The sequence below is a fragment of the Macrobrachium nipponense genome, chromosome 2 (genome assembly GCF_015104395.2).
Source record: "Macrobrachium nipponense isolate FS-2020 chromosome 2, ASM1510439v2, whole genome shotgun sequence".
Classification (NCBI taxonomy): Eukaryota; Metazoa; Arthropoda; class Malacostraca; order Decapoda; family Palaemonidae; genus Macrobrachium; species Macrobrachium nipponense.
In genome coordinates this window covers 117,218,444-117,243,461 of record NC_087201.1, presented here as the reverse complement: position 1 = coordinate 117,243,461, position 25,018 = coordinate 117,218,444, and the positions used below count along the sequence as shown (strand labels likewise).

The following is a 25,018-nucleotide window of genomic DNA, read 5'->3' as shown; positions in this document are numbered from 1 at the left end:
AGATGAAACTGTGAAAGAGCCATTATGCCCAACGCAAACTATGTTGCTTTAGTCTTATTTTCTCATTTTTTTGAAGAAAATTCTGTCTGAAGACATAATTGACCCTGTTATATATGTTTGCCCTTAGCCAAAATCGTTTATAATACAGAACTAATGAAAACCGAGTTATCATTTATATTCAGTCAGATTATTTATTTTTTTCCATTCGTCCTTTCCTCCTATTGAAGCTTTCATATATTTTTTTTTTCAGAATAACCATATATTTTCATTTTGGATGCTGTTAACCCACAGTAATAATTGTACACTGTGTTGGAGTAAAATGTTAAACGTACCAATATTTATTTAATATCCTGTTTCTTGTAGTTGGACTACCTCTCTGTTAATTGTACTTAGTTTGGTATTATCTTAAATTCTAACAGATTCATGACATAATCACATGAAGCTATACAATATTTTAACTCTTCTAGAGACACCTGTTGTTCATAGGTACTACTCACAGTCTCTATATAGTTGTAGCTTCCACCTCAGTTAGTAGCCATTCCTGGCCACACCCATCCTGATTTTTTTTTACTGGTAGTTAGGAATTTGAAGAGATAGTTTAGACTATTATTTTTTTTATCTTCAAAGCATGCTTGGAAAGATATGCAACTACTATAGTAATGTTAGTTTTAAAAAAATAACGAGTAAGAGAGAAAGGGGGAATGTGAACGGAGAAATATCACAAAATACAAGGATAATCGTCAGTACTAAAATTAATAGCAGGGAAGAAATGAAAGAAAATATCTGGCAAAAGAGAGTCTTGGCAAAGATTTTTCCATTGTTAAGCATAGTTGTTATATAGCAACATTCTGGAATTTTTTTCACTCCTCACTAACAATTATTTAACTGATTTGTGAATATTCTAAGCTAATAGCAGACGAGAGTTTATTAGCTTTTCTATTCTAAAATGACTTCACAGTTGTGTAAATTATGTCATGTGATTTCAAATGTTCATCTACTTGGCATGACTATGTGTCCTATGATGTTGTTTTGGTTTTCGGTTACTTTCGCCTGTACAAACATTAGCACTTGCAATTATATTTATAGTATACCTACCTAGTACAATTGGCGCCGAATTCCGTCTAAAGACATTTTCGAGCTTCTTTCTCAGCAGGCCAATATAGCATATATATATGTTTTAAACATGAATTCTGCCAGTAAGGTAAGTTTTTATGTTAACTGATAGAGTCAAGGGTAGGCTGTCGTTGCTTGGGTGACACTCGAAATAGTAGCTAGCTATACTAGTAGCTAGTAATAGGCTAGGTACTAGGTAGTAGGCTAAGCTAGTGGGAATGTATGCTAGGTCTAGGTAACTAGCCTAGGGTAAAACACCGCGTTGACTGGCCAACTCACCGACTACAACGGCTAGGCCACCCTCGGAAAAAGTACTTTTAACGCGTCCTGACACCGGAGATGGTCATCATTGTTGTTGGTGAGAGAAGGAGCTAAAGACCTCTACACCTTTCGAAGTCAGTATTTTCTCTAAAGTTAGAAATTAAGGCCATATTTTAAGATTTAAACAGAGGGTAATGAAAAGGTGGTCAACACAGTGCCCACACCACCAAAACGGGTATTTCTACAGAAGCAGTCCGCACGGACTGCAAGGAACGTAACCGCTGATACGACATCCACTAGGGATTGGGGGCCGTCCAATGTATTTCGCCGTGTTTAGTACTGGCCCCTGGGGCGTTAATTACAGTCGTCCGAATAAATAGGGTAAAAAACTGTAGGGTCCAGAGTGGACCATGTTCGATCAGCTTGGACAATCCCAAAAAAAGTACATTATAACGTGTCCTGACATCGGAGATGGGCATCAGTCGCGACTTCTTGTTGGTGAGAAACGGAGCTAAAGACCTCTACTCTCCTTTCGAAGTAAATATTTTCTCCAAAGTTAGAAATTAAGGCCAAATTTTAAGATTTAAACAGAGGGTACTTAAAACGGTCTCAAATGTAGTGCAAATCTCACCAAAACGCGTTCAACATTTTTACATACAACTCGAGGTATTTAGAAGATTGATGCCATCTCAGTGTTTACGGAGTCGCTTGTGTCAATAAACTAACCATTTCCTGTGATAAATCCTCACACCAGTTGTACCCACAGACGCTGGGGCACTTTTATCACAACAACTGGATTCTGACTCAAATTTAAGTGATTATTTTTTGGAATTAGAACGTTCTTTTAAGTCCTGTATTATGACGTCACGACATCTTGACTTTCGTACCTATTGTAAATAATTGCTTTACTCAACTTTCTTGCAGAACAGTTTACCAGTTTTTCATGCAGATTATCAGCTTTTCATGTAATTGGTATAATTGTAATGCGCATATATATCTTTATTATTTACTTTTTGGATATAGCCTATGAAGATGTTTTAGTGCCGGATTATCGCCGTAGTGTGACGCAATCGTTTTTGGTCCCTGCGCCTCTGTTTTCGCACCATAAGAAATTATGGGGCTGAATTTGCAATGACCAGAAAGTCGTTAAAAGAGGAAAGTAGGCATTGAGGGGAATATGTTTTGATTGAGAAAAATACAAATTTATTTAATAGCTAGCTTGTAAAAAATACTTGATTACAAAAAACTTGAGTGACAACTAAGCAGCATACCTACTATGGGTTTCAGAGACAGTGCAAGCACGTTTTTGGGCAATACCTATTTCTGTAACGAACACTCGTATCAGAACGAGATTTTGCTATAGTGCATTACACCCAGTGCCGTAATTTATAAGGGTATCGTGAAATCATAATCGTAAAGAATAACGACACTTGTCCTTGTACCAAGAGACAAAAAACTCCATTATGCAGAAATGGATACGAACACGCGTATAAGCATCACCTACCCTCTCCCCCCCCCTCCACCGCCACCCCTTTTCTTCTTCGTTCCTTCACCTTCCTCTCTCTCTCTCTCTCTCTCTCTCTCTCTCTCTCTCTGTTGCCATTCGGTATGTGTTGACCCTCCAAACTGGGTATAAGACTACACACAAAACGTTGAAATTGGTGAAATTAGGCTATGTATTGGAAGTATATATACATAAATATTAAAGTAATTTTATCATTATTGCATTACTATGACAACTAGAAATGAAACGGCGTATGTGTGAAGCCTCCACTAATGTGGCAACGATGATTTTGCCATTCTTAGCATGCAAAACATTAAAGTTGTTCCGACACGGCATACAAACCTTCGGTCCTTTTACAATAGGAAGGTACTAGCGGCAGCTGGATAGGTCGTAAGCTTTCGAACAAGGGGTTCGGCGGTAGTTAACTGCTTGTCCGACAGGCGCGCGCGCGCGACTGGGAGGTAAACAAATCACTTTTGCTTTCGGCCTGCTGGCGTGTGGACGTGTATCATCGCTCTCTGCCCGCTTCATCGTCGTTTGCTTTCGCATGATTGTATTTTTTCTTTTTCTAATTATCTAGTGAAACTGAATTGTAAGTACAATATTTCATTGAATTCTTTGTGAATTAAGGATCTTGGTGTCACCACGCCCTCCGATTACCCGGGTGCCGGGACTGAAGGGCGTAAGTGCGGGAATTCATTTTCCCAGAATGATCCTCGTATTGTGTATGCTCGGTGGCGGTGGCCGAGGGGTCGGGAGCACTCGCTCCGAGCGTAGATTGGGTTGGAAATGTGTAGATGAAAATCGTAAGTAAGTGCTCTTTTCATTTATATTTTTTTGTATGCCCGTTGCCGAACGAATGCGCTCGCAACGGAAACTTATTAGTATGGAAGTGGAATCGCAAGTACAGTATTCTTTTTCATTTTCATATATTATTTTGATTGTAGCAATACTCATTTTGGATCAGTTTCCGAGCTTAAACCCGGAAATTGATCCTTCCCCCTTTTATTTTGAATGAAGTGAAATCGCAAGTGCAGTTCTTTTTCATTTTTTTATTGAGATTGCATTGTTTACTGGGATCAATGTTTCTGCTATTCCCGGGAATTGATCCTTCCCCTTTTTATTTGTATGAAGTGAAATCGCAAGCGCAGTTTCATTTTCATATATTTTTGATTGCATCAATTCATTATGGATCAAGGTTTCCAGAAACCTTGATCCATAAAGGTAAGGAATTGATCCTTTCACCCTTGCGCTCGGTACCTAGGGCGCAAATGCGCTCGATCCGAGCCCTTATTCATTGTGAAGTGAATCGTATGCAAGATGCATTTTCATTTTATCCCTTGTTATTGATTGCATCAATATTTATTTGGTTCAAGTTCCGCTCAGTCAGGGAATTGATCCTTATGCCCTTGCATTCGGGCCGATGGCACGATTGCTCTCGGGCTCTTATATTGTTGTTGGGTACATGGGTGCTGTGCGGGGGTGGGGAACGAGAACCCCCCCCCGCTCAGCTCCCACAGTGGCCCTTCCCCTTGGGGGGGGGGAGGAGGTTATCGGCGTTCTTCTCCTCGCCCGATCCGTCGAGCGCGGGGGAGGGCGCTCGGTGGGGGCCCGATGTACAATTGTAGTTAGGGGTCTTCCACTCGTTCGGAGAGGGCTCATCCCCCCGCGCGAGGGGACTTCCCCCCCCACTAATCGCTATTACTGTTATTTCCGCAGGTGCTACTGCCACGAGGGTGGACCTTGGTGAGGTATGGGCGTCCTTCCATTTGCAGGGCGTGCTAGTGTCCAGGGGCTGCGGTTCTATGTCTGGGCCTACTGCGGTCACCCATGGAGTGGTGACCACGCAACCAGGTGACGACGTCCCTCCTCACCTGGTGTACTCGCCTCACGTGGTACAGTCTTGCCTACAGCCGCTGTGAAGTGCCGTTCGCCGTACCGAGAGGGGGGCGTGCCGCCGCCGCTCGTGGTTGCCGCGCTGCAGCGACCACACTCCGCTGCCCTAGAGCTCGCCCCTGGACCTGCCGCCAGTACCAGGATGTTGCTGGCTGCTGCTCCACTTCCTGTGTTGCCGGTGCTGCCTGCCGTACCTGCCGATTCTGGGCTGACTGTCCATGCAGTTGCTGCGCTGGCTGTCCCTGTCGTTGCTGCGCTGGCTGTCCCTGCCGTTGCTGCGCTGGCTGTCCCTACCGATTGCTGTGCTGGCTGTGCCTGCTGTTCCTGAGATGCCCATACCTGCTGATGGCGTCCCTGTTCGTGGTGGTACTACCCCAGACTTTGGTCTGTCTGTACAGGTGCGTCCGGGCCCTGTGGCTTCGGCTACAGCAGCCCCGGCTCCGCCCTGGATAGCAGATCTTACGTCTGTCCTGAGGAAGCTGACGAGAAGAGGAGGAAGGTGTCGTCGTCGTCGTCTTCATCTTCTTCATCGTCGTCGGCTGCCGCCTCTTCCCCTTCGACTTCTAAGGCTTCACAGCCGAGGAAGAAGAATTGCCTCCTCCCTCCTAAGAAGTCTCCCTCGGGAGCTTCTCGGGACCCGTCTCACCTCGGTGGGACGGGAGGGTTCCTTCCGCTGGTCCTCCTGCTCCTTCGGGAGCGGGGCCCGTCTCTTTCTTCCGCAAGGAAGACGACTACGGGGACCAGAGGGGTACCGGCTAACACCGGTACTTCCTCGCCTGGTGTCAGTGGTTCTGCCACTGCATCAGGGTCCGTCTCGGCCTCTCGTTCGCGGGCGGTTACCGAGTGTACGGTCGCCTACAGCGACCGTGCAGCCAGGAACCAGACCTCTGAGTCCGCTCAGCGTCAGGTTCACGGCACGGGGCGGAAGGACTGGTGACAGCCGCTTATGCGACTCTCACCAGACCAGCTCTCACTCTCGCGGCGAACAGCTGGCTACCCGGGGACGTGACGGTCACGACCGACCACGGGCTGAGGCTGGGAAGAGGAAAAGGTCCTCCCGTTCGCCGGTGCCAGCCGGCGGCTGGAACCAGCGACGTGACGTTGCCGTGAGGACAAGCACCGTCTCACTGTGACCAGTGAGCCCTGCAGGGTCGCCTTGACCGTCGCTCTCACAGAAAGCGAACGGGTACGGCAACCAGCACCAGCTCTTCTGATACTCGAGATTCGGGGGGTGCGTGTGCTCAGTCCAGCCGTCCTCCACAGAGACGGTTCGACCAGGCCTGCAGCTCGATCGCCAGCGGTGTTGACGATCGCCTGCAGCCCTCAAAGCCTGCTGGTGCTGCCAGCGAGCAATGAGGGAGCGTCAGGTCTGCCTCTACCGTACTTCAAACCTCCTCGGGTTACACCGGGAGGAGCGAGGTATTGAGAGTGATCGTGAGGGGTGCGCCCCTCATGATCCCACCACAACGCCCTACGTGCCAGGCACGGTTCTGGACCGGCCAGGACGTATGCGCAAGTGGATGGGGAAAGACCGAGAGGGCTGTCGCTGTTCCCCCTTCTTAGGAGGAAGGTTCTCGGAAATGCTCTTGTTCGAAGGCTAACGGTCCCACTCTGCAAGATGCTGTGACTTCCGAGATCCAGAGGGACTTTGTCGAGGTTACGGCGCTGATTCGTCAGCACAATGATCTCGGGGAAGGATCACCGCTCCCACCAGCAGAGCCACGTCTCGGCTCGAGTCGTTTTGGGGCCGAGAGGGAACCCAAATCGACGGTGGGTCTGCCGCGATCGGAGCTTGCCGACTGGTTGAACCAGGTAGTCTCTCGTCTCCGGACAAGAAGGCTCTCTCAGTTCTGGACGGTCGAACAAGCTACTTCACCTCCTCTACTGCGACAGAGGCGTTTCTACGTGTCTTCGGACACCGTATTTAAATACCCCTTCGGTCTCCTGAGGTTTCGACCTCGACGAGGACTGGAATGAGTCGGAGCGGTATCGGCTCTCTCCTGTCAGGTGTCGATTAGCCCCACCCAGACGACGTTCACAGTGGAAGGACGGCGCCCCCTCACCTGCTGCCGGAAGTGGGGGTGGTGCCTGGCCAGCCATTGGGCAACTTGGCAGCGCCACGGCGCCGAGACCTGGATTGTAGATGTCCTTCGGGAGGGAGATCTATTAACTTCGAATCTCGGTCACCCCTCACCTCCAACCCGGTCCAACAGCAGGCGTACGTTCCAGGGGCATCGAAGGACGTAGCATTGAGACAGGAGATCAAGACCATGCTGAGCAAGAGAGCTGTAGAAATCGGCACGGATCAGTCACCGGGCTTTTACAGCCGACTCTTCCTGGTTGGAAAAGTCTACGAGAGGCTGGCGCCCGGTGATAGATCTCTCTCCCCTGAACCGGTTGGTTCGCCAGACCGGCGTTCACGATGGAGACGGCACGCGCAGTGCTCGACTCTATCAGGGAGAACGATTACATGCTTTCAGTGGACTTGAAGGATGCGTATTTACAAATACCCATCATCAGTCCTCCAGAAAGTACCTCCGCTTCATCCTCGACGGGACGGTGTACCAGCTCAGGCCACGTTGCTTCGGTCTCTCAACCCGCCCCACAGGTTGTTTTTCACGCGAGTGTTCACTCTGGTGTCTGCTTGGGCCCATTCGACACGGGATACGTCTGATGGGGTATCTCGACGATGGGTTAGTCCTGGCGAGCTACCGCTCGCAGTTGCTACAGGACAGGGATCGACTGCTCGAGTTCTGTCGCGATCTGGGGATCGTTCTGAACTTCGAAAAGTCCGATCTCGAGCACAAGCAGAGGATGAAGTACCTGGGTATGCGGATCGACAACGGTAGCAGGCGAGTCTTCCCCGCAGACTCGCGGATCAGCAGATTCAGCGAGGCAGCCAACCAGTTCCTGTCTCGGCAGGAACAGGTAGCTCAGCGATGGCAAGTCGTGATCGGACACCTGTCGTCACTCGGGAAGCCAGTCCCTAACGGGCGTCTTCACCTGCGGTCTCTTCAGGGAGACTGAAGGAGAGTTGGTCACAGGCGACGGATCCCCCAAGCTTTCCATTGTCACGGACACAGGAGGTGAGGCAGGACCTAGCCGGGTGACTGGACGACAGGAACCCCTTAAGAGGAGTGCCTCTGCGCACTCTCCCCCCGGGACATGCAGCTGCTCTCAGACGCATCGACCGAGGGATGGGGCGCACACCTGTAAGAGTTGCGGACTTCAGGAGTGTGGTACGAGAACGACAAGCACCTTCACATCAATGTACTGAAACTCAAGGCAGCGTTCCTCGCTCTCCAAGAGTTCCAGGACCCGCTTGATGGGACACTCAGTGGTGTTGATGTACGTCAACACCACGGTGGGGTGGCTTACGTCAACAAACAGGGGGGGCCTAGTGTCTCTCCCGTTGTATCAGTTGACTCGGCAGGTGCACGAGTGGGCCGAGGCGCACTCAATAGAGCTGTCGGCACGCTACATTCCAGGGAAGGAATGTAGTAGCAGACACGCTCAGCCGTCGGGATCAGGTGATAGGGACCGAATGGTCTCTACACCAGGACGGGGCGGGAAGGCTCTTCGACCTGTGGCGGCGACCAGTCGAGGATCTGTTCGCCATCCGGCACAACAGGAAGCTCCAGGTGTTCTTCTCGGCCGTGCCGGATCCATGGGCAGCTGCAGAGGACGCTCTTCAACACCCGTGGTACGACCTCTTGCGCCCTATGCCTTTCCCCCGTTCAGCCTGATTCGCAGGTGATCAGTCGAGCACTGGTCATCCCGAATCTCAGGATGATCCTGATGGCTCCCAAATGGCCACAGGCCATTTGGTATCCGGGACCTGCTGGCTCTTCTCGCAAGAGAACCGAGAGAATTCCCCATTGGCACAACCTTCTCGCCCAGCCACACGTCGAGCGGTACCACCGAGCAGTCCAGTCCCTACGTCTTCACGGCTGGCTGTTATCCACCATCTCTTGCGAACGAGAAGCTTTTTTCGTAGCGCAGCAACAGAGATGGCTGGAAACGTCCGTCAGTCCTCTGCAGCTGTGTACAGGGGAAGTCGGCCGTCTTCTGTGGTTGGTGTCGTAGACGGGGCCTATCTCCTCTCAGAGCCACTCTTCAGCAGGTAGCGGTTTTCCTCGTTTTTCTTCGCCGAGGAAGCTCCTCTAAGTTCCCACAGTCAAAGGATACAGAGCCGCCTTGACGCTCGTCCTGAAACTGACGGGATTGGACATCTCGAACTCGTTCGAGATCTCCTTGCTTAAGAGCAGCCTCCAAAGGTCTTGCCAAACCAGGGAACTCACAAGACCCTCTTCTTGCTGGACCTGGCATCGGCGAAGAGAGTACGGGAACTTCATGCAGAATGATGTGGATGAGATGCTGCTTTGTCCTGGGAGGACGCTACGGCGCTATCTGAAGAGAAACTCGACACCTCGGGCCTGAGTGTCGAACGCTTCTTCGTTAGCAACGGGGTCACCAAGAAAGAAGTATCAAGAACACTCTTTCGTCCTGGCTGCGTGAGGTCTTCAGGAGGGCGTATGAGGCTGATGGTAGTGACGACATCCGTACGTCCCGTCCGAGAGCTCACGAAGTCAGAAGTATTGGCCCCTCGTTGGCGTTTCGTAAGAACTTCTCCGTGGCGCAGGTATGGAAGGCAGGGGTCTGGTACAACCAGACTACCGGCACCTTCCTTATACCTCTTGGATATTGCCATCGGTCCTTGGATCGGTTTCCTTAGGACCCGTGGTGGCTGCTCAACACGTCGTCTAGCTAACCCAGACCCTAGCAGGCTGAACAGCATCGAGTCCTGGTGTGACTGTATGAATAGATAGTGAATGAGAAAGTGACTGGCTTCTCTTTCTATCTTTTCTACCCCTCTACCTGTGGGTAGAGGGATACGGTCATTACCTGCTGGATAAGGACGAGATGCCGGTGAGCTATATGACAGAGCCCCATCCTATCCCTTTCACTAGGGATAGGAGCAGAATATCCACCACCTCCTTCTACAAGGGGGGGAAGTGGATGCCTACAAGAGTCAAAACCATGACTTTATCTTTGCTCCTGTACAGGAACAAGTTCTTACATTGCTGGTACGAAGAGATACGCTTGCCTTCTCTCTTAGTACTCGGTCCAGAGGGTGGTTCTGACCATTGATCCTGCGGTGCACACCCCGATCAATCGGACAGAGCTTGGATCCCTCCCTCGCTCTTACGACCATGGAGGCTTCCAAGGTTGGGTGCGAACACCAGTCTGTTCACAAAAGACTCAGATTCCACCCACCAAGACGTGAGTCTTCCTATTGTAAAAGGACCGAAGGTTTGTATGCCGTGTCGGAACAAATGACAATTTGTCCAAAATTGCATTTTTCCTAACTATACAAACCTGAGGTCCTTTTACACATAGCCCCACCTCATGCCACCCCTCACTCTGCAGTTTTTGCTTGGGCCAAAAGCAAAAGTGATTTGTTTACCTCCCAGTCGCGCGCGCGCGCCTGTTCGGACAAGCAGTTAACTACCGAACCCCTTGTTCGAAAGCTTACGACCTATCCAGCTGCCGCTAGTACCTTCCTATTGTAAAAGGACCTCAGGTTTGTATAGTTAGGAAAAATGCAATTTTGGACAAATTGTCATGTTACATTTATTTCTGGCATACGGTTATTAAAGAAGACTGGAATCAATGAAAAGTGCTAGCAAAAACTAAAAAGCAAAAAAAAAAAATATGTACGTATATAATTACTTATCCGTAGTCGTTCCTCTATGCACTTATCCGTAGTCGTTCCTCTATGGTTTTTGGCAGCCAGATGTACGAAAACATTAGAAACATTTGATTGTATCTACTTTAGAAATATCTGTAATTTTTTGGGGTAATTTGGTTGCAAAAAAGGGATAATATACATGAATTAAATTAAAATTTTTAAATAACAAAAGTAAAGTTGAACTAAATAACAAGTCAAGTAAACAATTTAGGGAATAAAACTTTGCAGTTACGTCGTCTGCTGTTCGTAACTGTGTTTGATAAACTAGTAAAGGATAGTATGAGAAAGGCAGCACTAAGGGCTGAAAGTAAAACTAGTGTAGCAGCTTCTGCATTTTCCGCAGATCCAGTTTATCCTGTCTCTCGTTCTCCTCCTTTAGCCATGTCTCCAATCTTGAGTCCTCCTTCTCCTGCTCCTTTAACTCCTTTTCCAGCTTCCCATGTACGTAGTTTCTCCCAGTACCATTGCCAGCCTCAAACCTAGGTTTGAGAAAAAGTTTGATGTTCTTGCTAGTACATACTGTTATGGAGTTAGGTTTTTCGGTTAAGTCCTTTCTAGAAAAGGCTAATTCTAATAATGAAGGGCCAAGTGTTGGTGCAGTGTGTTCTGAGGGGGCAACTGTTTGTCCCACCAGTTCTCCTAGACAAAGGTCACTGTCCTGCTCCCCCTCCTCGGGGAGAATACATACCGAAGGTCCAAGGGTGACTGCTGGGGATTGCCCACAAGCAGTCGCTCCCTCCATCGACCCTGTAATGTGCCAGCAGGTTTTGACAGAACACCATTGGAAAGGTGTTTCATTCGCTGCTCCGTTATCATCGAAGTCAAGTGATTCCTCTCCTGTGAGGCGTTGAAAGTGGCGTAGTTCGTCAGTGTTGCGTCCATTGAAAAGATGCGCGACTGCAGGAGATTTCTCCCCTCCTCTGATTAAGAAGTCCAAGGAAGGGGATCAAGGTCCACGTCCTTCTTGTGGTGTCACTACTTCGACTTCTCCTCGAGATAATTTTTCGACTTCTGACATTTCTGTCTCTCAAGATGGCCGTCGTATTTTGACACCTTCGAAACGTTCAACGCTGGTACATTCGTCGAATACATACTCCTTCGACTTCTTGTGCGACATCTGCTTCAACGAGCATGGACCCTTCAGCGTTGAAAATTTTGGCACTTACGACTGCGGACATTTTAACTTCGACTGCTGCTGTTTTGTCTCAGGATCCTTCTGATCAGTTCCCTCTGAAGCAGTTGGAAGAGTTGGCTTATTTGAAGGACAAGCAGTCAGCCCCTAAACCTACAGATCCTTCTATTTCTCCGGATTCGTCGGAAGAAGAAGAACAGGGCGCAGACTTGATTCCTGCGTTGGCTTATCAAGTCCTCTGTGGTATCTCTTGGATACGTATACTGATTACTTAAGTGCAGCAGCTCCCAGGTCTCCCGCTTCAATTTTTATGATGAGAAGGAAGCATGGGGGCCCCTAACTTCCCAAGTCAGTTTTGTTGAAGGCTGCGAAGAAGTCTCTTCGTATTGTATAAGACTGGCTGTCAACTAAGAGAGAATCAAGCAAGGCTTCTTTTGCTTTTCCTCCATTGAAACTCATAAACAAGAGATACCATTTCTATGTGACAGGGGAAGCTCCTTCCATGCCTCTTCCCAGGGGGACTTCTCCAGTCTTATCGACACTAATCATAAAGCAGTGTTTTCGAATGCGAAGGTGTTCTTTTCTTCCTCCGAATTAGACCATTTTGTCAAGAACCTCTTTAAGGTCCTGGAGATTTCAAGTTTTCAGGACTGGACAGTTGGAGCTCTGGGTTCAAAGATTAAGGATTGCCCCTCTATTCCAGAAGATGTGATGTCGGATTGGTAAGAGGTTCTTTCGTGTGCTGACAAATCTGTTAGGGACGCTTCTGATGAGATCGCCTCTGTCTACGCTTTTGGGACTCTCAAAAAGAGAGAACTTTGGTGCTTCTTTGTCATGAAAGGAGTTACTACTTTACAGTAGTCAGCTTTGCTTTCCTCACCCTTGGATAAGCAACACTTATTCCCAGAAGATACGGTTTATGTTGTTCTTACTGCTTTAGAGAAAAAGTCGACAAGCGATCTTTTGGCCCAGTTAACCAAGTGAGTGAAAGTCACCTCTGGAACTCCTTACAAGTCTTCCTCTCCTTTGCAGCAGACTTTTCGTGAAGGTAGAACCGGGCCCTTCGTCAAACCTATGCTTGAACCTGTGCTCCCCTTCCAAATCCACAACAAAACCTGCTTCTAAGCCTTCCTCCAAGTACAGTAGTACCTCATGATACGAAATTAATCCGTTCTGAGGCGGCCTTTGTAACCTGATTTTTTCGTATCTTGAACCACATTTTATATGTAAATTGCCTAGTTCGTTCCAAGCCCTACAAAAACACCCCAGTAAATTATTTCCAGGCTTACAACACATGTTCTAGGGTTACGACACTGATCCAACGGAAGAAATAGGACTCCAAAAAGGCAAAATACTGTACATACTTGAGTAATATTCAACTGCATGTAATGTTCAACCCCATTTTTAATGCATATATTAGGACTTTAGCATATGTCCCTTAGCAATAAGCCTAGCTTATGTTAGCAGTTGCTACTGTAGCCTAGTCATGATTCTGACATCTAAACCTAAGAAGCTAAAAGCTTAGAATATGCCAATAAAATGTATAAATAATCAGTATGTACTCATTTAAAATAATTATTAATTAATCATTAACTGTAATACACAAACAAACAAAATAAGCTTCCAACCTTTTGTTTACGTTCAGCATTACGAGTACCGAATGATCGCCAAGCAATCACAGTACAGTATGTAATCATAAATTTTCATTATCTCTCTTCAACTACTGAAACTACCAAACAGTATAATAACCATTCATTTCTATTCTTTATTCTATTGTTACCTAATGGAGATACCGAGTTACCGACAGCTATAATGAAACATATGATATTAAAACAGAAGATGAATTCTAGAAAATATTTGTTGGCTTCGATGATAGCAGTCTGATTTATTTTATATTTTATATCTAATTCACAATTTTTTTTATTAAAATGTATTGCATGTACTCATTTCAAATAATTATTAACCATTAACTATAATAAAAAAATAAAAAAAAACTTCCAACCTTTTGTTTACGTTCACACTATGAGCAGTGAACGATCGCCAAGCAACCACTTTTACCTAGCACACAGTACAGTATGTAATCATAAATTTTCATTATCTCTCTTCAACTACTGAAACTACCAAACAGTATACGTAATAACCATTCATTTCTATTCTTTATTCTATCTTTACCTAATTTTTTATTTTTTTTATTAAATGTATTGAATGAATAAGTTTTTCAATTGACTAGCATCAGGAACCAATGGGAGAGCGGGAGGATGGTGGCGAGTCTACTTAGTTGGCAGCGCACGAGTTTTAAAATTGTTCTTGGTGGTCCGGGCGAATCTCTGGACTTTACAGCAACAATCTTTCATAACCTGAACTATTTCCGTATGTAGAGCAAAAAAAATCTTCGTATTTGCTTTCGTAACTTGAATTTTTCGTAAGCTGGGACTTTCGTATGTCAAGGTACCACTGTAATATAAAAATCCTTCTTGCTCCAGTAGGTACCAGGTTGCACCTGTTTTGGGAGAAGTGGAATCACAGAGGGGCAGACCCTTGGTTGGTCCAAGTTCTTCTCCTCGGTTACTCCTTTCTTTTCAAAGCTACCCCTCCTCTATCCAATTCCCCGATCGTCTTGTCAGCTTACTCTCCAGGCTCAGAGAGGTTTGTAGCTCTGACAAAAGAGGTGAAGGCTCTTATTCAGAAGGCAGCAATAGAGTTAGTGATTGACAAGTCGTCTCTGGGGTTTTACAACCGCCTTTTTGTAGTTCCCAAGGCATTGAGGGGCTGGAGACCCGTATTGGATGTAAGTGCTCTGAATTTGTTTTGTCTCGAAAACTAAATTCAATATGGAAACAACTCACTCGGTCCTACCGTCACTTCGCCAAGGAGACTGGATGATCTCCTTGGACATGGAAGATGCTTATTTCCATACTATTCCAATTCATCAGGAATCAAGGAAATGTCTTACTTTTGTTTTCAAGGGCAAAGTATTCCAATTTCGAGCGCTGTGTTTCAGTCTCTCGACAACTCGTTAGGTATTTACCAGAGTATTGGCACCTCTAGGGAAGAAGCTACATCTCCTGGGTATCAATGTGGCACTTTACCTGGACGACTGGCTTCTCTGCTCCTCCTAGGAAAGCCAGTGCATGAAGGATCTAGAGAGGACTCTTTGTTTGACTCAGATGTTAAGGATTCTTATCAATGAGAAGAATTGCAACTGATTCCTTCTCAGAAGATTCTTTATTTGGGAATTACTGAATACTCAAGCTTTTTGGGCTTTTCTCTCCCCAAAAAGGATTCAGTCGTGCTTTCAGGTAGTTCAGGAGTTCCTGAATTGTCTTTCGTGTTCCGCTCTCCAGTGGATGAGTCTTCTGGGCACCTTATCGTTGGTAGAGAAGTTCCTAAACCTCGGAAGTTACATATGAGACCCCTTCAGTTCTTCCTGAAAGTATCATGGTGCAGGAAGTCTCAGCAGAATTTGAAGGTGTTCATCATAACGAAAGAGATCAAAGAGGATCTAGCATGGTGGCTTTCGGAGCCAAGACTATTGGAAGGCATTTCTCTTCATCCTCTACACCCAACCCTACAGTTCTTTTCAGACGCCTCCGATGTAGGTTGGGGAGCAGTCTTAGGAGAGATGAGAGTGTCGGGAATTTGGTCAACAGAGCAGAGTTCCCTTCACATCAACGTAAATGAGTTACTAGCGGTCCACCTGGGTCTACAAGCTTTCGTTCGCCTGATCACAGGGAAAGCGGTGGCAGTACATGCAGACAACTCCACTGCATTGTCTTACATTCAAAAACAAGGGGGAACACGCTCTTTCTCCCTTTACGAGAAAGCAAGGGACCTTTTGTGGGCTGCAAGAAAGCAAGTATGTCTGATTCCTCAGTTTGTCCAAGGGAGAATGAATGTTGTGGTGGATGAACTGAGCCGAGGTCATCAGGTTCTGCCATTGGAATGGACCCTCGATGCAAGGGTTTGCATCGACCTTTGGAAGATGGGGAAAACAAGTGATAGATCTGTTCGCCACTTCCAGCAACAATTGACTCCCGCTCTTTTGCTCTCCAGTTCCAGACCCTCTAGCATGGTTCATCGACGCAATGCTGCTGGACTGGTCAGGGCTGGACACACATGCCTTTCCTCCATTTGGACTGATTATGCAAGTTCTGAACAAAGTTCACTTTCATCAGAATGTGTCTCTCACTCTCAAAGCACCATTCTAGCCAAGAAAGGAATGCTTTCCAGATCTTTTGTCTACTTTTAGATTTTCCGAGACTCCTACCGTCAAAGAAGTTGCTACTCAAACAACTGCATTTTGCAAGGTTCCATCAAGCATTGTCAGCTCTGGCCCTGACAGGTTACAGACTGTCAGGAGCCTTGTCAGAGCAAAAGGCTTTTCGAGAGCAGCTTTGGAAGCTATCGCTAAGTGTAGAGGAGCCTTTTCTAACAGACTGTACCAATCAAAGTTGGGAGTGTTTAGAGGATAGTGCAAGCAGAATAAAGCCTCTTCTGCTGAGACCTCTTTAAGCGAGATAGCAGACTTTCTTCTGTTTCTAAAAGTATTGAGACGCTTGGCTCCATCGATGATTAGGGGTTACAGGGTGATGTTGGCATCTGTATTTAAACACAGAGGCATGGATCTGTCTAATAATACTAAACTCTCTGACTTGATTAAATCTTTCGAGACATCTAAGTACTTGAAAGACTCGGTATCATGGAACCTAGACGTAGTACTCAATTGGCGTTCAAGTTCTTCTTATGAGCCAATGCGGTCTTCCATGATGAGGAACCTAACCAAGAAGACATTATTCTTGATAGCTTTAGCTTTGGCTAGACGTGTCAACGAACTCGAGTCTATGGAGAAAAGAGTTGGCTTTTCACAAGGGGACGCACTGTGCTTGTTGATGTTAAGTTTCCTAGCTAAGAATGAAAAGCCTTCGAAACCTTGGCCCCACTCTTTCACACTCAAGAGTTTGGCCGAGATTCTCGGTCCAGAGGAAGAGGAAAGACTCTTATGCCCAGTAAGAGCTCTAAGGTACTATCTTCATAGAACGGAGAATATAAGAGGACCCTCTTCTCAACTGTGGTGTTTGGTGAAGAATCCATCTCATCCTTTTTCGAAGAATGCTATCTCCTTCTTGAGAGAACTCATTGTTGAAGCACACTCATGTAAACGAAATGGATTATCCTGTGTTGAAAGTCAAGGCACAAGAAGTCCGGGCGGTAGCGACCTCCCTAGCGTTTCGATATAATTTGTTGCTATCCTGCAGAATACCTTTTGAGGTCAAAATCGGTGTTTGTGTCTCATTACCTGAAAGAGATTGAGACGGTGTTTGAAGATTGTATTTCTCTCAGTCCTATTTCTGTAGCTCGCATAGTGTTGGGAGAAACGACATAGGGGCTTTTTCCCCTGTAATTTTGCCTTGTATCAAGGTTGCTGTGTTAAGGGAAGCTGGGGGTACTTTTACCAGTCGATTGTTTTTTAATATGGTGGGTATAGGTTTATATGGTGTAGGCAACTTGTGGTTTGCTTGTATGTGGTATCTGGTCTTCGCCCAAGGTAAGGGCAACATTATGTTTTCACCTTTGTCAAGTCAGTGGTGAACCGCCATGACTGCAAAGGAACCGAATCCACAGATGCTGATTATTGTCTTTTTTAAAAAATCCTGTTATATTTTTTAATTAACCCTCTTACGCCGATTGGACGTATTAAACGTCGTGTCAAAATGTCTCCCGTATGCCGATTGGACGTATCATACGTCGGCTCAAAAAAGTTTTTTTAAAAATTCGCGGAAAAATACTTATAGGCCTACCAGCCGAAAACTTTTGTATCACGCGCCTTGGGGGATGCTGGGAGTTCACGGATCAAGGCATTGTTTTGTTTACAATCGCTACGCAGGCGCGCAAGCGCGAATTTCTTTCTTATCGCACTAAAAAGTATCAGTGACACATCTCGGAAATTATTTCGTCCCATTGACATAATTTTTGCACCATTTTAAATTATCCTTTACATGAAGTATTATATATGAAAATGTGCGCAATTTCATGTAAAATACAACAAAAAAATACTCATGATTGTAGCTTTTATCAGTTTTGAAATATTTTCATATAAATAACGATAAGTGCAAAAATTTCAACCTTCGGTCAACTTTGACTCTACAGAAATGGTCGAGAACGCAATTGTAAGCTAAAATTCTTATATTATAATAATATTCAATTATTTGCCTTCATTTTGCAACAAATTGGACGTCTCTAGCACAATATTTCGATTTATGGTTAATTTATGACAAAACTTTTTCCTCACTTTCGTGCGATAACTCTTCCGATAAATTTTTTCGTGCGATTGACCTAAGTTTGCACCCTTTTAAATTTGCCGTTACATAAAGTTTTATATATTGAAATGTGCGCCAATTTCATGCACAATACAACTAAAACAACCCATGGTTGTAGCTTTTATCAGTTTCAAAATATTTTTCATATAAATAACGTTAAGTGCAAAAATTTTCAACTTTCGGCCCGGTCAAACTTTGACTCTACCGAAAAATGGTGTCGAAAAACGCAATTGTAAGCTAAAACTCTTATATTCTAGTAATATTCAATCATTTACCTTCATTTTGCAACGACTTGGAAGTCTCTAGCACAATATTTCGATTTATGGTGAATTTATGAAAAAAAAAAACATGTTTCCCCTTACGTTCGCGCGGTAACTCTTCCGAAAAAATCAGAATTTTTTTGTGCGATTGTCGAAATGTTTGCACCATTTAAAAATTAGCTGTTACATAAAGTTTTATATATGAAAATGTGCGCAATTTCATGTAGAATACAACTAAAACTGATTGAAGGTTGTAGCTTTTCTCTTTTTTCGAAATATTTGCATATAAATCACGATAAATAGAGAAAAAACCACGTTCGGTCAAATTTGACTCTACCGAAATAGTTGAAAAACGCAATTGTAAGCTAAAACTCTTACGGCCTAGTAATATTCCATCATTTTTCTTCATTTTGAAACAAATTTGAAGTCTCTAAAACAATATTGTGATTTATGGTGAATTTTTGAAAAATATATTTACCTTCACTCCGCGCGCCGATTCGCGGCCGCAAGTCTCCGAAATACGTACATCGCATTATCCTAATATTTGCTCCTTTTCATATTAGCCTTTTTATAGAGTTTCATATATCAAAATGTGCGCAAATTCATGAAGAATACAATAAAAAATAATTGGAAGGTTGTAGCTTTTTCCATCTCCGAAATATGTGCATATAAAAATATATATATATAAAAATTTCGACATTCAGTCAAATTTAACTCGTACGAAATGGTCAAAATCTGCAATTCTAATCTAAAACTCTTACATTATCGTAATATTCAATCATTTGTCTTAATTTTGAAACAAATTGGAAGTCTCTAGAACCATTTTTAAAATTACGGTGAATTTTTTATAACAACATTTTTTTACGTCCGCGCATTACGAATTCGTACATCATTTTGTGATAATATTTTTCCGGTGTTGCTTTTATTGTTTTACTATGTATTATATATCAAAAGGATTGCAATTTAGTGTACAATACAACGAAAAAAAAATTAACTCGTTAGCTTTGACCGTTTTTTGCACAGCGTGATTTGAATACAATTATCTATAAATTTTTTTTTTTCGCTACCATATATCGCATTATTTACATATGATAATGATATTATTTTTCATTTCTGATGATTGCATACTAAACCTCAGGCAATGACAAAAAAATGAGCCAAAAATGAACTCTTAATCTTCAAAACTAAGCGCGCTGTGATTTTTTGAAAAAATTATTTTTTCTGCTTCCGCGCTCACTCCAAACAGGCGCCGGCATACAGGAGAGGTTTTGATTTTTAGGGCTTCGGCGTAAGAGGGTTAAACATACATCCACAGCCCCCCATCCTTGCAATGGGTAAGCAGCTGTATAATTGTTTGGTAAAAGACTGCAATAAAAATGAAATTTTGTTCATGCAACTTACCTGTCAGATATATATATAGCTGATAATTTCCGACGACCGACAGAATTTAAAACTTACGACACACGTAGTGGGAGTCAGGTGGTTAGTACCCATTCCCGCCGCTGATAATTTCCGACGACCGACAGAATTTAAAACTTACGACACACGTAGTGGGAGTCAGGTGGTTAGTACCCATTCCCGCCGCTGGGAGGCGGGTATCAGGAACCATTCCCATTTTCTATTCATAATTTTTATTTCCACTGTCTCCTGAGGGGAGGTGGGCGGGTAATTAATTATATATATCTGCCAGGTAAGTATGAACAAACTTAATTGTATCATTACAATATCATTTTGTTCATGCAACTTACCTGTCAGATATATATATAGCTGAATCCCACCTTTGGTGGTGGGAGAGACAGAATAGAGGATTTAGGAAACACATATATGCAGATATTTGATATCTTGGTTCCTTACCTGTTAGCATAGCTGGCTTCGTGATTACTGCCACGTAAGTCTGCTTGTGCTACTAGAGTTGCCAGCAAGGTAGAGACCTATGAAGCTGGTGCACTCCAGATGATCTGTCAACAGGGGCGAGACCACGACGTGACTAGACCATGGACCATACTAATGAGGGCAACGAGACAAAAATACCACCACCTGGCTTAGTTTACCAAAGGTATCCCACTTAACTAAGCTAATGGAAGGGAGACCCGCCCCAGGCGGTCACCCCACAACCATAAAACACAAGTTAAAAACCCCCCTAATCCCTAAAGGATTGTCTTCACCTGAACAGTTGTACCAGTTCCTACCTCGAGTGGTGGGAGATGACGCCAGCTACATCAGTGATGGCGGCGCCACTGCGAAAGTTTAAATCTTTTGTCTGCTGTGTAGGAAACCTACAGTTGTATAATTGTTTAGTAAGTATGCAATAAAATTTTATTTCAATATAAAAATTTCATTTTTGGAGGACAAAAACAAAAAACAGTTTATTCTTTTATTACGTTTGTCTACAATGTGGTACAGTTTGTGAATATCGACATACAATACAAGATAGAGAAAAAAAATACAAGGTTGGAGGTGTATTATCGTTGTCAAAGGAAAGCAGGATTAATGGTGATGAAACAGATTTCATAATGGAGTATTCTTGGTGACAAACGGGGTAGGTGACGAACTAGATTGGTGATGAAATGGGGTGTACCCATTTAGGAGGTACATTTATTAGTGGATAGGATTATGCCACTTCCAAATGTAGTATGAGTTGTTTCAGTCAGCCAAGCTGAACTGAATATTTCCAGTACTGGAAACTGGAAGGAGTCAGAAAATATCTGCTTACTTCAGAATAAATGATTAAGTTTTGATTGACTGACAGTGCCATGAAGGCAATCATTACCTAACTAAAACACACACAATTGCTCTTGAATAATGCATGTGCTATAAGCAGTCACTTCCTAATGTCTAAGAACTTGCATAATGCAACATTTTGAAGATAGTAATAATTGACTTAGGGGATGATGTGGGCCTTCTTATTTTTATTGATAAATGAGGCATAAATGAGAATATACAGTAACCTTATGACATTAAAGACACAAGGTCATATCTGACCTTGTCCACCCCTCTGCCCTTACTTAATAAGACCCTTAAGCTATGACTTCTCATTTGGGTTCCTCATCTGCTTTAGATAATGGATGGATACCTCATATGAGTAACAAAAACAGGTTTTTTTGGGTGAGGGATGGATTCACTCATGGTGAGCATCAATATTACGCGCCGTCGTTGGAGAAATGGGCAGGAAAGAGGTTCCAATACTTATATTGGCCATATATTCACTAATGGCAACTTTTAGACTGGCTTAGAACAAAGATTAGGCAGCTCTTGAGTTAGTTGTGATCTTGACTTCAAGGGAGCATGTGCCTGCCTCTATCTTCTCACATTGCCATCTTTTTATAAATTTGCTCATAAATATATCCAGGGGCGGCTTTTTGTTTTATTCTTATCTTTTATGATAGTATGTTAAGTTAAAATTGTAATTCTGCAAAGAAATAGTATTAGAAAAGACATGTATAATCTGAAAAAGTTCCTGCATCTTCGATTTCAGTAAATTTATGTAAATATTTTATAACAAATATACTCAGAATTTGTTACTGATTTTAGTTCTTATCTGTTTTGATATTTTGTGAGCTGTAATTATGATTTTAGAAAATAAAATAAAATTATTTAATAGAAAAAATGTGTATAACTTGGTGAAATTTACTTTATAAAAGTAACTTACCAAGTAATTACTTAGCTAAATTAAAAAAATTTGCATGCAAGTGACTATTGCAATGCGTGGGTGACAGGTCCTGCCCACTGCAACAGGAACTCACAAGCGACAGAAGCCTACAGTGTCATTCTTATTCATGTCACACAACCGACATGTTCATGTTCGCCACTTTTGCGATTGCTTGCTGAAGTCAATAATGTACCCGCTTTAGTTAGTTTTTCGTCTGTTGCATTTTACTGGTTTGCTTTACTGGGTGTAGTAAGTGTAAATGACAGGTGTGTACAAGAGAACTTGCCTGTGATGAATGTAAGGTAATAATCTCTCACCTATCCTCAGCCCTCCTCTCCCTCCTTTTACTCCAGTGCTCAGCTCCCATGCTTCCAAACCCAATGCCATTGTGAATCTAGAGTCTAGGATTAACTCCAAGTTTGATAATAAGTTTAATCTAGTTTTAAGTTCCTCATGGACAAAGTAGAGAGAGAGAGAGCAGTGATAAAGTGCTAAGTGAAGTGTCAGTGGAGGAGGTGTTTGCCCATCCCGTCGGCTCTCCTAGACAAAGGTCACTGTCCTGCTCCCCTGCACATGGGAGAAGACATACCATAGGTCCAAAGGAATCCGATGGGGTTTACCCATGGGCTACCACCCCCTCTGTCAGTCCTGTTGTAAAGTCCCAGGATACACAGACTGCCTTTGGAAAGGCATGTCAGTTTATGTGCCCCGTTTACCATCCAGTTCCGACTCGGAGTCTGATCTTGGGCATCATAGACGCTATGGGAACACTTCTAGGCCATTGAAAAGCCTTATGTGGTTCCAGTCAAGCGGCATAAGGACTCATACGACTTTGTCCTTCCTTTGTTTAGCTACAGGGTTGACCCTTCAATATTTGCACCAGTACAGTTGCCTTTGCATCCGTGGGACTCAGCTGTACTGCCATCTCCCAAGGACTCCAAACATCAGAAGCTCCATGCTAGGCACTCATCACCTGAGCATCTGGGTAGGTGCGTGGCTTCCACTCCCGAGAGCCTAATCCCAGGCATGCTTTCATCTCCAGTGACTGCTCGCCCACCACTGGCTCCTGCACCACCGTTCTTGTTCCCTTGACTGCTCTCGCTTCTGCACTGCTTGCTCCTGCTCCCATGATGACTGCTCCTGCTCTCACAATGTCTGGTTCCTCACCTGTTCAGCCCGCACCTGCCCCTTCCTTGGAGCTGCAATTCATGACTCCTTCTGAAGAGCCAGCTAGCAGATATCCTGAGTTACATCAAGAAAGCTCTTCCGGTGGGAGTTTCCTCTGAGATGGCCGACGACCTTTCACTGGTTTCTTCGGAGGACGAGGAGGATGAGGGTCAAAATTTGACTCAGTCGACGGCATACAAGGCTTTACTTCATTTCCTTTTGGAGAGCTATCCAGGGTTCTTTACTTCTCCTACCTCCTGCCTCCTCATTCCTGATGTCGAAGAATCAGCTGGAACTTGTTCTCCTTCCCAAAATGGTCCTTTCCACCTCCTCCAGGAAGGCTCTGAAGGTGGTCAAAGAGTGGCTCCCAATGAAGAGGGAACAAGGGAAGGCAAAGTTTACTCATCCTCCTTCGCACCTAATAAAGTGGTACCACAGGCCTTACGATGCCCCTGTTAGGTACTAGACAGGCCCCATAAAACCAGAACATCAGTAACTGAGGCCGCTGATAACCAGGGACTGCCTTAATGCCATAATTTTTGGTTATATGGTATAGGGATAAATTCCTGTAAAATGGTGAAAAGCTAATATTAAAATTGTGTGGTTGGTTTCAAAGACATTGATGTTTGAAAACTAAATGCTTTTCTCTCAGTTTGTAAAAAACAGCGCTTGCTCCCTTGCTCTGCTGGACACCTTAAATATTGATTTTCTGTCACTGTCTGAGAATGATTACATCTTACATCAGAAACTCTTGATTTGTATGAAAAGTGAAATGGCCTAGTTTTTTCTAAAACCTGTAAGTGAAGCTTTTACCAATGAAATGCTCCAATTCTGCCTTCCTTTAATCTTAATTTTTGTCTTCTTACATACAAGAATGGTTGATATTTTATTTCTACATAATACTGGATTATATTTTATTTCTACATAATAGTGGATCATATTAACTTTTGTGCAACAGTTTATAATAGTACCTGTAAATTTCATGGCATCGTAATTATTCTTGGAATCATAATTATTGTATAAAACTTCCCCTATCCGGTAAATAGTTCACTGGTCCCTCATCCCTTTCTTCCTGTCCATCTTTCCTGCTGCACTGATAAAGATAAACTGCTTATGGTCTTACGTAATGATCACCACTTTCTCCAAAATCTGAAAGCACCCTGATATTCTAGGAAATTCTGTGTACTACAAGGACAGATATTTAATTTTAGATTTCTTATAGTAATTATGTATTGCATAAAGTGAATTAAACAGTAAATTTTAATCTCTGACATATTCACTATAATTACTTTATTTTTTACCCTGCCAATTTGTAAAAATCTGATTATAGTTGTAGTATACTATAGTCATTGCTGAATCCAATGATGTAGACAATTTTTGCCTTTCTTGTGATTAAGCTCTAGTGAATGCTGTCAGCTGAGGTTCTGGATCTTCCTCCTCATTCTTAGACAGTCCTTTATCCTGATCTCAAGAGATGGATTTGACTGTTACACCAATACTGGAATAATACTTGTGAGTGCTAACATATACTACTATGACAGCTGGCCTCTTTATCTAGTTGTTGAGTATGAATGCTATACTTGGAATATCCTTAACTACAAAATTCTGTGTGTGGTTGATGGGGCATTGGATGCATACTGTATTTGTAGCCTTCTAAATCTCCATAAGCTACTGAACTGTCGCTGAAAATCGTAGGTATCAGTGAATTCAAATGATAAGGAGAAATATTTCATTGTTTCTCTTCCTTCTGATCTAACTTGCAGTCAAGGGAATAATGTGCAGGTCATTTACTTCTATGTCATTGTTATGTCTACTTGGTAGTGAACCAGTGGTCAGCAAAGAATAAGACAATCTCCAGAGAACTGAAGTTGTATGGAAAATAAATGAATTTCAATTATAGTCTTATGGTTCCTGTCAGGAATTGAAAGCCAAGTTGAATGGAGCAGAGCTGTGGTTTTATAGAAGAA

General features: G+C 43.9%; 1 protein-coding gene across 1 annotated transcript in view; it reads left to right on the top strand.

Annotated features, from left to right (window-relative positions):
• The first annotated feature begins 984 nt into the window (after nucleotides 1-984).
• The window catches only part of LOC135221283 (chromatin complexes subunit BAP18-like), a 49,020-nt gene continuing 24,986 nt past the window's right edge, over nucleotides 985-25,018 (top strand). The window contains exon 1 of the mRNA XM_064259095.1: nucleotides 985-1,201. Coding sequence (XP_064115165.1) covers nucleotides 1,184-1,201 — 18 coding nt within the window. The 5' untranslated portion in view covers nucleotides 985-1,183. The remainder of the gene's footprint in view (nucleotides 1,202-25,018) is intronic.